The 12,394-nt window shown below is 44.5% G+C and overlaps 1 protein-coding gene across 3 annotated transcripts in view; it reads left to right on the plus strand.

Annotated features, from left to right (window-relative positions):
* The first annotated feature begins 621 nt into the window (after positions 1 to 621).
* DNAJA3 (DnaJ heat shock protein family (Hsp40) member A3) overlaps positions 622 to 12,394 on the plus strand; it is a 31,170-nt gene continuing 19,397 nt past the window's right edge. The window contains exons 1-2 of one of the 3 annotated variants that reach the window (XM_032605862.1): positions 622 to 851; positions 6,727 to 6,860. In XM_032605862.1, coding sequence (XP_032461753.1) covers positions 641 to 851; positions 6,727 to 6,860 — 345 coding nt within the window. In that variant the 5' untranslated portion in view covers positions 622 to 640. The remainder of the gene's footprint in view (positions 852 to 6,726; positions 6,861 to 12,394) is intronic. The other 2 variants (XM_032605861.1, XM_032605860.1) reach the window with 2 other exon arrangements.

Consider the following 12,394-nt stretch of genomic DNA (forward strand, 5'->3'; position numbering starts at 1 on the left):
CGGCTCACATTCAGCGACCGCCAAGTTCACTACCGGTTTGGAAAAGACAAATACGCTTAGGAGAGAGCTGAGCGATCAAAGTTCTTTTCGTGGGGAATCATCCAGAGGGAGAGTGAGCTTGAGGCCTGGATCTGGGAGTAGGGCAGAGACCGCAGCCGCTTGCGCCGACGCCGGTTGAGTAAGCCTCAAGCAAGGAGACCTAAGACTCAGGGTCAGGAGGAAGGAAGCCGCGCGCTGCATGCTGAGATCTGCGCTACTGACGGCCGCATTGCACGCCGGGGTTTGTAGTCCCGCCCCTTGCCGGGCCCCTCAGACCAGTTACATTAGGCTGCACTCAACCACGCCCTTATACAGATAAGGTACAGTATTGATCGTCCAACACAGAATGACTAGGCTCTTCAAGGCAAGTTACCTATTAGCAGTTTTTAGAGCAAACATCATTTCGGCGTCTGCTACGAAGAAAGCGCATTGGGTGCGGACGCACACGCGTGCGCCCGGGTGTGTGCTTGTGTCTCCCTCACTCCCCCCGCGAGTGAACGCAGCGGGCCCCGCCCCCAGAAGTGCCGGCTCTGCGCGCGTGCGTAGTCCGCGTGAGGCCGCCTTGAGCCGGGTGGCGCAGGCGCAGTGTCCCCGGGCCAAGATGGCGGCGCGGTGCTCTACACGCTGGTTGCTGGTGGCCGTGGGGACTCCGCGGCTGCCGGCTGCAGCGCGGAGGGGGGCTCGGCCGCCCATGGGGGGCGTGGTGGGGGCGTCGCTGGGCCGCAGTCTGAGCGTCCCAGCCTTTGTGCCTTCCCTGGGAGCTCGCGGTCCCGGGGCGCTGCTGACATTGAGACCGGGTGTCAGCCTCACTGGTGAGTGCAGGCTCCAGCGCCTGAGTGAGGGGCTCCAAGGCTTGGAAAGGAGTGACTCGCTTCGCTCCGACTACGGCGGTAGCGGCGTGGAGCGTGTCTTCTGATCTACATGCAGAATCAATTGGGGGAGATGGGCCAGCAGTGAGGCAGAGAGACCCAAATGGCTACTCAGAGGTGGTAAAAGAGGGAGAGCTGCGTGGAGCCTCCGGCGTGCGGGGATGAAACGCCCCGAAGCCGTGAACCTTCACCTCTCTGTAAACATTTCTGGAGGCCTGTTTCCGGCCTGCCGCTGCTCTCCTGCCCAATTCCTTTCCGTTCCCTCTACCTTCTAGCCTGTAATGGAAGGGAAGAGGTAACTGCCATTCGGTGAGTACCTGCTCATGGGCTAGCTGGGCACTTTGTGCTTCTTCTTACTTGATGGTAACAACAACCCTATAAGGTGGGGCTCATCATCCCCATTTTATTTTGTTTTTGTTTTTGTTTTGCGGTAGGCGGGCCTCTCACTGTTGTGGCCTCTCCCGTTGCGGAGCACAGGCTCCGGACGCGCAGGCTCAGCGGCCATGGCTCACGGGCCCAGCCGTTCCGCGGCATGTGGGATCTTCCCGGACCGGGGCACGAACCCGTGTCCCCTGCATCAGCAGGCGGACTCTCAACCACTGCGCCACCAGGGAAGCCCCATCATCCCCATTTTAAAGAGTGGGGAACTGAGGTTCTAGCAGAGGAGTTGACCCGCCCAAGGTCATAAAGTTAGATAAGGAGAGTTGTCCCAAATCCAGAGCTGTTCTTCCATAGCTTACGCTCTCCACCACATGGTGTAAATTGAAGGACATACTGTTTTTCAGAAGTCCCTTTTGATTGACATATATACACTAATATGAATAAAGTAGATAACTAATAAGAGCCTGCTGTATAAAAAATAAATAAAATTCAAAAATAAATTAAAGAAGTTCTTATGTTGGTCATTGATGCAAACTAATATATATTGAGCACTTACTATGCACCAGGCATGGATCATTTCCATGTAATAAACACTGCTATTAATTCTATTTTATAGATTAAAAAATTGAGGCTTAGATGTTAACTTGAAGAATGTCGCAAAGCTAGAAAGTAGTTGAGCCTTGATTCAAAACCTGCAGCTTTCTTAATTGCTGGAGGTGATGTTGAATTAGTATATATTAATCCTTTTAAGTGTTTAGCTATGATGGTTTCTTATGCTGTGTGTTGGGTGACTTCCCTTATAGTGAGATAAGGAAGGAAGGAGGAAACAGTGAACAACCAACGATGTGCCTGGATTGTGCTAGATGTTTGTGTTCCCTAGAATTTGTGCAAATGATATTTAAACTATAAACTTACCAAGATGATTAATTAGAGGATCCTGGCAAGGTAATTTACACAAGATAATTTCCTATTGAGATCCAATTTTTAATGCTTACATAAAAGCCAGTAATTAAAGTATCAGTAATTGTTATTACCTTGTACAGTGAACACTACTCCAGTAATGTGTGTGCGACCTGGGTGGATTATTTAATTAATCCTTTTGTGCCTCTCATTCCTTAATTGAAAATTTTTTTATTTACAGGTATTTATTGAGGACTTGTCATATGCTAGGTACTGTTCTAGGTACAGGGGATACAGCAGAGAACAAAGAGATTGGATGTGGTTTTGGTCAGAATGGTCCCTTTTTTTTTTTTTTTTTTTTTTTTGCGATAGGCGGGCTTCTCACTGTTGTGGCCTCTCCCGTTGCAGAGCACAGGCTCCGGATGTGCAGGCTCAGCGGCCATGGCTCACGGGCCCAGCTGCTCCGCGGCATGTGGGATCCTTCTGGACCGGCGCATGAACCCATGTCCCCTGCGTCGGCAGGCGGACTCTCAACCACTGTGCCACCAGGGAAGCCCCAGAATGGTCACATTTTTAAATTCTGTTCCTGCCACCTATATTTCCTCATGGATGGATGGAGCAGTAGTCTGCCCAGGTTTCCTCAGGATTATTTGGATTGATGTCATGCTGTATTTCTCAGTATGAGCAAAAGTGGTCGTTCTTAGGTTTTGCCAACGTTTTCTAATGTCAAGGTTGTTGTGAATAGAATTTGACTACATCTTTGTGCTCAATTACTAATTCCTTAGATACCTATTAAGCTAAATTAGTTCATATCACATTTGTCCAGGTTTGGGAACATTTTTTGATAATTGTGTATGTGTATGTGTGAGAGACAGACAAGCACTAAGTACTGAGCCTGGCATGGGGTGATTACTAAGGAACTGCAGTCAGCTGTCCTTTTCCCCAAGTGAGCCCAGCGCCCACAATGGGCATGTTTTGTAACAGGTGTTGAACACCTGTGAGAGGTGGCATCCTTCAAGGTGCACTGTTACCACATCTAAGGTCATCATCTCAGCTCCCAAACGTTGGTGTGTGATCTCATCTCAAATCCAGCAGTACAGTTAGTTGATGTAAAAACAACACTTTATTTAAAAAATTTATTTATTTATTTATATTTGGCTGCATTGGGTCTTCGTTGCTGTGCGCAGGCTTTCTCTAGTTGCAGTGAGCGGCGATTACTCTTCGTTATGGTGCGCAGGCTTCTCATTGCAGTGGCTTCTCTTGTTGTGGAGCATGGGCTCTAGGCTCATGGGCTTCAGTAGTTGTGTCATGCGGGCTCAGTAGTTGTGGTTTGTGGGCTATAGAGTGCAGGCTCAGTAGTTGTGGTGCACGGGCTTAGTTGCTCTGCGGCATGTGGGATCTTTCTGGACCAGGGATTGAACCCGTGTCCCCTGCATTGGCAGGCGGATTCTTAACCACTGCGCCACCAGGGAGGTCCCTAAAAACAACACTTTAAATCTGACTTTTTCTTCCAGAATGGAAGGTAGTTATTTCACATCTTCTCCCAGAGTGGAAGGTTGGCCATTCTTGGAATGACTTGGAAGCTAATCCTGTTCTGGGTTGTTCTAAAATGGGCAAGACATTTATTGGTCGTATCTCGGGGGAAAATGTGTCTATTAAGTGAACTCTTGCTAATCATTGCTAATCATTGATGCCTTTGGGATAATGTCAAGTCATCAAACTTGTGCTAGTTAAATGTACTTGTCTTTATATGCAGTTGTGCACATTACTGTCTCCCGTTCTAACCCAAGCCTGAGTTCTCTTCTCATGATGTAGAAGCTGCAGCTTCCAGAACCTTTGCCACTACCAGCCTCTGCCTTCTGGATTGGAAGGGGTGGGGGAAACAGGCAGGATAAGTCAAGGTAACCTCTCGGTCCTGGAGTGAAGCGGGGATTGAGTATGGGAGCACTGAGAAACTAGCTCTGCTGTTTTTCTCAAATCTGACCAGGTAAAGACAGCAGTGGTCTCTGCCTCTCCCACACTGTCTACTTTTCATATTCCAGGAAATCTAGGGTGCAGCAACAGAAAACAAGTATGGAGGATACTGAAAATACGGATTTACTTTCTGCTTCTGATTTTATCATTCGTTCTGACCATTCCTACTTATTCTCCTGATTTTCCTTTTTCTTGCCCCCTTCCTGGATATGCTCCACACCCTGGGTTGTCTTTTGTGCGTACATGAATTTTAAGTTGTCTCCCAATCCTTGTTGTTGTTGTTTGAGAGCTCTTTCTCATGCAAATCTGATCAGTTCTCTGTTTAATGCTTGCAGTGGCTCCCTATTGCCCTCAGGATAAAATCCAGACTCCTTAGCATACTCAAAGGCCCTTCTGTTTATTCCTAGGCCCTATTAATTATCATCCTCATCAACATCTGTAACCACCCCTCTACCACCACCACCACCACCACCACCACCACCACCACCACCAAACACACACACACACACACACACACTCGAATCTCTAGTTATATCATGGAACCTGCAGTTACACAAGGACTTTCTCTCTCCAAACCAAAGGTGATCATATGATGTAGTTGCTGAATGGAGCACTTTTGAAAGCAAAAGGGGATGCTATTGCAAACAGTGCCAGGACTACAGGCATAAATCTGGATGGATTCCAGCCCTCCTTAGCTGAGCTAATTTTTGCAGCTTAACAGCAGGTGCCTTAGAAGACCTCTGAATTTCTGAGATTGGGTTTACTGGTTCTCACCTGGGGATGATTTTACCCTCCAGGAGACATCTGGCAACATCTGCAGTTTTAGTTACCAGTTTGGGGTTGGGGGGTGCTACTGATAACTAGTTGGCCAGGGATGCTGCTAACACATCCTACAATAAATACATAGGTATGTTAGGCTATAAATAGATAACATAGGGCTGCCATAACTAAGTACCACAGACTAAGTGGCTTAAAAAAATAGAAAATTATTTTTTCACAGTTCGGGAAGCTATAAAATTCCAAGATCAATGTTTTGGTAGGGTTGTCTTTAAAGACCCCCATCTCCAAATACAGTCATGTTCTGCAGTGCTGGGGGTTAGGACTTCAACATGTGAATTTGGGAGGGAGGACCCAATTCAGCCCATAACAGCCCCCCCACCTCCCCCTCCCAGGAGGAACCTGATCCTGTTGTCAACAGTGTGGAGGCTGAGAGACTCTGGCTAGGTGACCCTTTTGTGTATTCTCACTCTGTGTCCCTGTGTGCTAGTATCACTTCACACACTGCCTCCCACACACCCCTGCTGCGCGGTAAGCTCCTCGAGGGCACTGGCTTAGACTTGTATCCTCATTGCCTAGTACAGTATTAAGATCGTGCTGTGTCCCCTGGGAGGAGCCCAGTGCCTGGCAGGCGTGTTTGCTGAATGAATGAGTGGTGAATCTAGAAGCTTCTCCTTGGCAGGGGAACCTCTGACTTAAAAACCTGGAGCTGCCTCATGATCCTCATTCTCTTTTGTGGCCCTGCCCTCTCTTTTGCAATAACTTGGCCCCTTCTGCTCCCAGCCCTGCCCTCCCCATCTTCAGTTGTCACAGGATAGGTTGGGGGTTAGGAGGCAGGTTGTAGAGCAGCTCTCCCCCCTTCACTTGGTGACAGTCCAGTTAGCTCGCTGCTCCATACAGAGGGCAGTTGAGTAGATGTGTCTGTCAGCCTTTCCTCCCAGCTTCTGATGCAGGAGGCCTGAAAGGAGGGCAGGGCATGGAGGCGGGGCTACCATGTGCTTTGATCCCTTTTGGGTTGTCTGCTCTGGGGTAAACAGAGGTTCTGGCACAGGGCCATTTAACCTTGTGTGTCTATATATATGTATTGTTTTTAGGGGAGGGGTCGATGCTTTCAAAGAGATCTGTGACTCTAAAGACCAAGAACCATTTATTTAGCACAGTGGTTCTCAAATTGAGTGTGCCACAGAATCATCAGCTGGAGGGCTTGTTAGACACAGCTTGCTGGACCCCACCTCCAGAGTTTTGGATTCAGGTTTGGGTGGGGCCTGAGAATTTACATTTCCAGCAAGCTGATGATGCTGCTGGTCCAGGGACCACACTCTGAAAACCACCCCATAAGCAGATATCCAAGGTTGCATGGTGGAGGGAAAGAACCTGGGAGTTGTTAAGCTTTAAGTGAGACAAGGCCTATGTGAACACTTGGCATATGGTGGGTGCTCAGCCAGCCGTGTAACAGGAGAGCTTTGTTCCTTTTCAGTCATCCCCAGGTGCAGCCTCCATCTGGGGGTGGTTCCTTTAGAGGTATAATGAGGCTACAGCCCTAGTGTAATCCAGCAGAATCAGCCCCACCCAGCACTCTGTTTTTTGTAGACTCCGTTTATAGTGGCTTTAGCTGTTTTTGAAGTGCAGTGAGTTTGGTCCCCAGTGGGCTTGGAGGAGGAGAAGAGGCCCTAAAGCTGTGACCTCTTTGCTCCTTCACAGGTATAGCCTGGCTGGTTGTTTGCTCACAATTTCCTTTTGTTGAGTACATTCCCAGAGTGATTTTCTTTCCTTTTTTCTTTTTTAGGAGTAAAAAGTTACCCTTTTCTTTGTACTGCCTCCTTCCACACGAGCGCCCCTTTGGCCAAAGAGGATTATTACCAGATATTAGGAGTGCCCCGAAGTGCCAGCCAGAAGGAGATCAAGAAAGCTTATTACCAGGTCTGTATGGAAGATTTTACAGACGAGACTGCAGAAGGGATGCTGTGGATGTAGTGTGACCCTGACGGGTGCAGTGTGTGTGCCCGTACCTGTCGGTTGTGTGCAGCCGAGAGTGTGGAATGAGATGGTAAAGATGGGCTCTGCTGGACCATGTTCCTCAAGTGCATGAGGCCACACTGGTTAATGCTGTAGAAAAAAGGAGAGTCAGAACCAGAGATTAAAAAAAAAAAAAAAAAATCTTGGGCTTCCCTGGTGGCGCAGTGGTTGGGGGTCCGCCTGCCGATGTGGGGGACGCGGGTTCGTGTCCTGGTCCGGGGGGATCCCGCATGCCGTGGAGTGGCTGGGCCCGTGAGCCATGGCCGCTGAGCCTGCGCGTCTGGAGCCTGTGCTCTGCAATGGGAGAGGCTGCGGCGGTGAGGGGCCTGCGTACCGCAAAAAAAAAAAAAAAAAAAATCTTTTTCCAGGGCTGTTTTTGTACTTAAATCTCTTCTGTATCTTCTGAGTCAGTAGGTGTGCTGCTCTAAGTTTTAGGTACTCATTCTTTGCGTTTAGATAAAAGTTTATGGGTTTAGAATTATTTCATTTTTTTAACCCATCATGCATATCCCGGAATGTATTGGGCTGATTGGTAAAGTGGCATGTGAGTTATCTAGACCTGTGGTTTCCAGGCTTTTGCTCTGATGAACACAATCAAAATAAAAAAAAAATTAAAGACCAAGGGCGCCGATGTAGGAATGCTAGCTTTTGTATTTTGCCTAATATAGGTGTTAAAAATAATCAAGTACAATCTATTAATGTCATTTGATGAAAGAAAGAGCACTTTAACACCATAAACATAGGAAAGCCATATCAGAATAAAGAAGATTAAAAAATTTTTTAACATCTTTAATGGAGTATAATTGCTTTACAGTGGTGTGTTAGTTTCTGCTTTATAACAAAGTGAATCAGTTATACATATACATATGTTCCCATCTCTTCAAGAAGATTAAAATTTAATAAAATTAATAAATTAAATACAATTTAAATTTTAAAAATTACTGGGAGTTCCCTGGTGGTCTGGTGGTTAGGATTTGGCACTTTCACTGCCGTGGCCTGGGTTCAGTCCCTACTTTCTTCTCTTACTTTTTTTTTTTTTTAAGGGTGCAGTTCACTGGTTTTTAGTATATTCAGAGTTGTATAACCATCACTACAATCAATTTTAAAACATTTTCATACCTCAAAAAGAAACCCCACACCATAAGCCCTTATTCCCCATTCTCCTCTGCCCTTGAAATTGCTAACCTACTTCCTGTCTCTATAGATTTACCTATTCTGGACACCTCATAGAAGTGAAATCATGTGATATGTGGACTTTTGTGACTGGTTTGTTTTACTTTATTTTTTATTTTTCTGGCCACGCCATGTGGCATGTGGGATCTTAGTTCCCTGATCAGGGATCTAACCTGCACCCCCTGCAGTGGAAGCGCGGAGTCTTAACCACTGGACTGCCATGGAAGTCCCATGGTTTCTTTTACTTTAGAATAATGTTTTCCAGGTTCATCCATGTTTTAACATGCAGCAGTACTTCATTCCTTTTAGTGGTCAAATAATATTCCATTGCATGGATATACTGTGTTTTATTTATCTATTCATCATTTGATGGATATTTGGATTGTTTCCACCTTTTTGTTATTATGAGTAATGCTGCTATGAACATTCCTCTGTAAGTTTTGTGTAGACTTATACTTTCATTTCTCTGGGGCATATACATATACCTAGGAGCAGACTTGCTGGGTCAATTCATAGCAATTCCGATTGCCATGTTTAACATTTTGAGGAACAGCCAGGCTATTTCTTTTTTTTCTTTTATTGAAATATAGTTGATTTACACTGTTGTTAGTTTCAGGTGTACAGCAAAGTGATTCAGTTATACATAAATATATATATATATTCTTTTTCAGATTCTTTTCCCTTACAGGTTATTACAAAATATTGAGTATAGTTCCCTGTGCTATACAGTAGGTCCTTATTAGTTATATATTTTATATATAGTAGTGTGTATATGTTAATCTCAAACTCCTAATTTATCCCTCCCTCTCCCCTTTCCCCTTTGGTAACCATAAGTTTGTTTTCTATGTCTGTGAGTCTACTTCTGTTTTGTAAATAAGTTCATTTGTATCTTTTTTTTTAGATTCCACATATAGGTGGTATCATGTGATATTTGTCTTTCTCTGTCTGACTTACTTTGCCTAGTATGATAATCTCTAAGTCTATCCATGTTGCTGCAAATGGCATTATTTCATTCTCTTTTTATGACTAATATTCCATTATATATATATAAGCCATATCTTCTTTATCCATTCATCTGTCGATGGACACTTAGGTTGCTTCCATCACCTGGCTATTGTAAATAGTGCTGCAGTAGACGTTGGGGTTTATGTATCTTTTTGAATTATAGTTTTCTCTGGATATATGCCCAGGAGTGGGATCCCTGGATCATATGGTAACTCTGTTTTTAGTTTTTTAAGAAACCTCCATACTGTTGTCCATAGTGGTTGTACCAATTTACATTCCCACCAGCTGTGTAGGAGGGTTCCTTTTTCTCCACACCTTCTCTAGCATTTATTTTTTGTAGACTTTTTGATGATGGCTATTCTGACCAGTGTGAGGTGATACCTTATTGTAGTGTTGATTTTCATTTCTCTAATAATTAGCAACGTTGAGCATTTTTTCATGTGCCTGTTGGCCATCTGTATGACTTCTTTGGAGAAATGTTTATTTGGATCTTCTGCCCATTTTTTGATTGGGTTGTTTGTTTTTTTGATATTGAGTTGTATGAGCTGTTTGTATGTTTTGGAAATTAATCCCTTGTCAGTTGCATCGTTTGCAAATATTTTCTCCCATTCTGTAGGTTGTCTTTTCATTTTGTTTAGTTTCCTTTGCTGTTCAAAAGCTTTTAAGTTTAATTATTTCCCATTTGTAGATTTTTTTTTCTTTTTTTTTGCGGTACGCGGGCCTCTCACTGTTGTGGCCTCTCCCTCTCAACCACCGCGCCACCAGGGAAGCCCCATTTTTGTTTTTATTTCCATTACTCTAGGAGACGGTTCCAAAATGATATTGCTGCGATTTATGTCAAAAAGTGTTCTGCCTATGTTTTCCTCTAGGAGTTTTACAGTGTCCAGTCTTACATTTAGGACTTCAATCCATTTTGAGTTTATTTTTGTGTATGGTGTTAAAGAATGTTCTAATTTCATTCTTTTACACGTAGCTGTCCAGTTTTCCCAGTACAACTTATTGTATATTGTATATACAACTTATTGTATATTCTTGCCTCCTTTGTCATAGATTAATTGGCCATAGGTGTGTGGGTTTATTTCTGGTGCCAGACTATTTCAAGCAGGCTGCACTGTTTTAGATTTTCACCAGTGGTGTGTGAAGGTTCAAATTTCTCCACATCCTCACAAACACTTATCTGTCTTTTTTTTTTTTTTTTTTTTCTTATCTGTCTTTTTGATTCAAGCCACCCTAGTGAGTGTGAAGTGGTATCTCACTGTGGTTTTGATTTGCTTTTCCGTGGTGGCTAATGATGTTAAGCACCTTTTCATGTGATTTTTGGCCATTTGCTGTATGTGTATTAGATCCTTTGCCCATTTTTAAATTGAGATATCTTTTTATTTACTGGGTTGTTAGGGAATGAGGAAAGACTTGGGGATAGGAAGCAGAGATCCTGTCTTGGGATAGTGAATAGTGTGTCTCTTGAGCTGGAAGGTAAGGTACCTGATACAAGGGTGGGAGAAGATTGGAGAGATGGAGCCTGGTGCCAACTTAAGGGGGCATGTGAGGCCCTTAGCAATTACTAGAGATTTAATTTAAGAGAGAGTAGGGAACCATCCAAGTTTTTAGGTGTGGAAGTAAATAGATCAGGTAAAGCTGTGTAATTTACATTCTTTTTTTTTTTTTTTGGCGGTACGCGGGCCTCTCACTGTTGTGGCCTCTCCCGCTGCAGAGCACAGGCTCCGGACGTGCAGGCTCAGCGGCCATGGCTCACGGGCCCAGCCGCTCCGCAGCATGTGGGGTCTTCCTGGACCGGGACATGAACCCGTGTCCCTTGCATCGGCAGGCAGACTGTCAACCACTGCGCCACCAGGGAAGCCCTAGCTGTGTAATTTAAAACCGGAAATTTAGAAAGTAGGCTTTATGGAGCAATAACTGGGGTCAGACATTGATAAAAGCTTTTCATGTGTTACATCATTTAATCCTCATGGCAAAAGACTTGGCGAGGTTATGACATGCAGCTGAGGCCACACAGTCAATAAGTGGCATACATAAGACTAAAACACAGGTCTTTCTGACTGCAAAAGGCCTCTCTTTTCCTTGTGCTGATCTCCTGAGTATATCAGCATATCTTGCCCTGGCCTGGAACTAGCCTTGTGGCCCACCGTGATCTACTGCCCTACCTTGAGGGCCCCTTTCTGGCTGAGCACTCAGCCTCTGACGTCCTTCCACATGCTGGTGTGAGGACCAGCATGTCCAGCAGCAAAGTGAGCAGCCAGTTGCCGGCAGTGGTGGAGCCAGACGTCTCCTGAGTCGCTTTCAGCTTTAGGATTCTGTGCCCTCCTCACCCTCCATCAGGGTGACCCAGACTTGGAAGGCATCGGTAGCTGCAGCAAACATAGTGAACACCTACAAAGGTGTCACACAGCACTGCTAAGCATGGCCAGGAAGAAACCTTCATTTAGAGCTGCTCAGCTCGCCTGTGTGCTCTGGACAGCCAAGGGAGATCTTGTTTTGTTTTTTAATATTTAAATCTGTGTTTTTAGTAGGTAATATATTCCCCTGGTTCAGAAATCGAAAAGTACAAAGGAGTGAACAGTGAGAAGTCTTCCTCCTTCCCATTCGTCCACATCCCTCCTGGAGCAGTCAGTGTTTTCAGCTTAGTGTATGTTCTAACTAATTTATACAACAGATACAGCTATTCATCTATCCAGTTATTTTTCTCTCTTTTTATATAGATGGTAGTCTACCAGATACACTCTTTTGCATCTTTCACAAAGGTGCTCAAGTTCTAAAGAATTAGTGGGTTTTTTTGTTAGAGATTTGTTGTGGTTGAAAAATGTGTACACACCTCAGATTTGAAGAGATAGTTTTATTTATTTATTTCTCTTTCTCAAAATCCAGTTTGTCATTTTGTAATAAACTTGATCAAATTTGAAAGCTGAACACAATGTGTATGTTCTTAATTCTGGCTGTGCTTTGCTTTTAGTTTGTTTTTATTAAGGTATAATTGACATGTTAGTTTCAGGTGTACAACATAATGACTCAACATCTGCATACACTGAAATGATCATCATTTCCAGAGAAGCCCATGTGCCACATAGATCTGTGCCAGATCTAACTAGATCATCTAGTTAGAGATGGTTTATTTTAAAGTCTTAAACCTTGTTTTAAGAATTGCTATTGGTTGTAAAGTCTCAGACAACTGCTACAAAGGAGGTGAGATGTAACTGGTATCTGGGGTTCAGTTTTAGTAATCATCTTGTGTCCATAGTAATTTA

Source organism: Phocoena sinus, chromosome 15 (assembly GCF_008692025.1).
Source record: "Phocoena sinus isolate mPhoSin1 chromosome 15, mPhoSin1.pri, whole genome shotgun sequence".
Lineage (NCBI taxonomy): Eukaryota > Metazoa > Chordata > Mammalia > Artiodactyla > Phocoenidae > Phocoena > Phocoena sinus.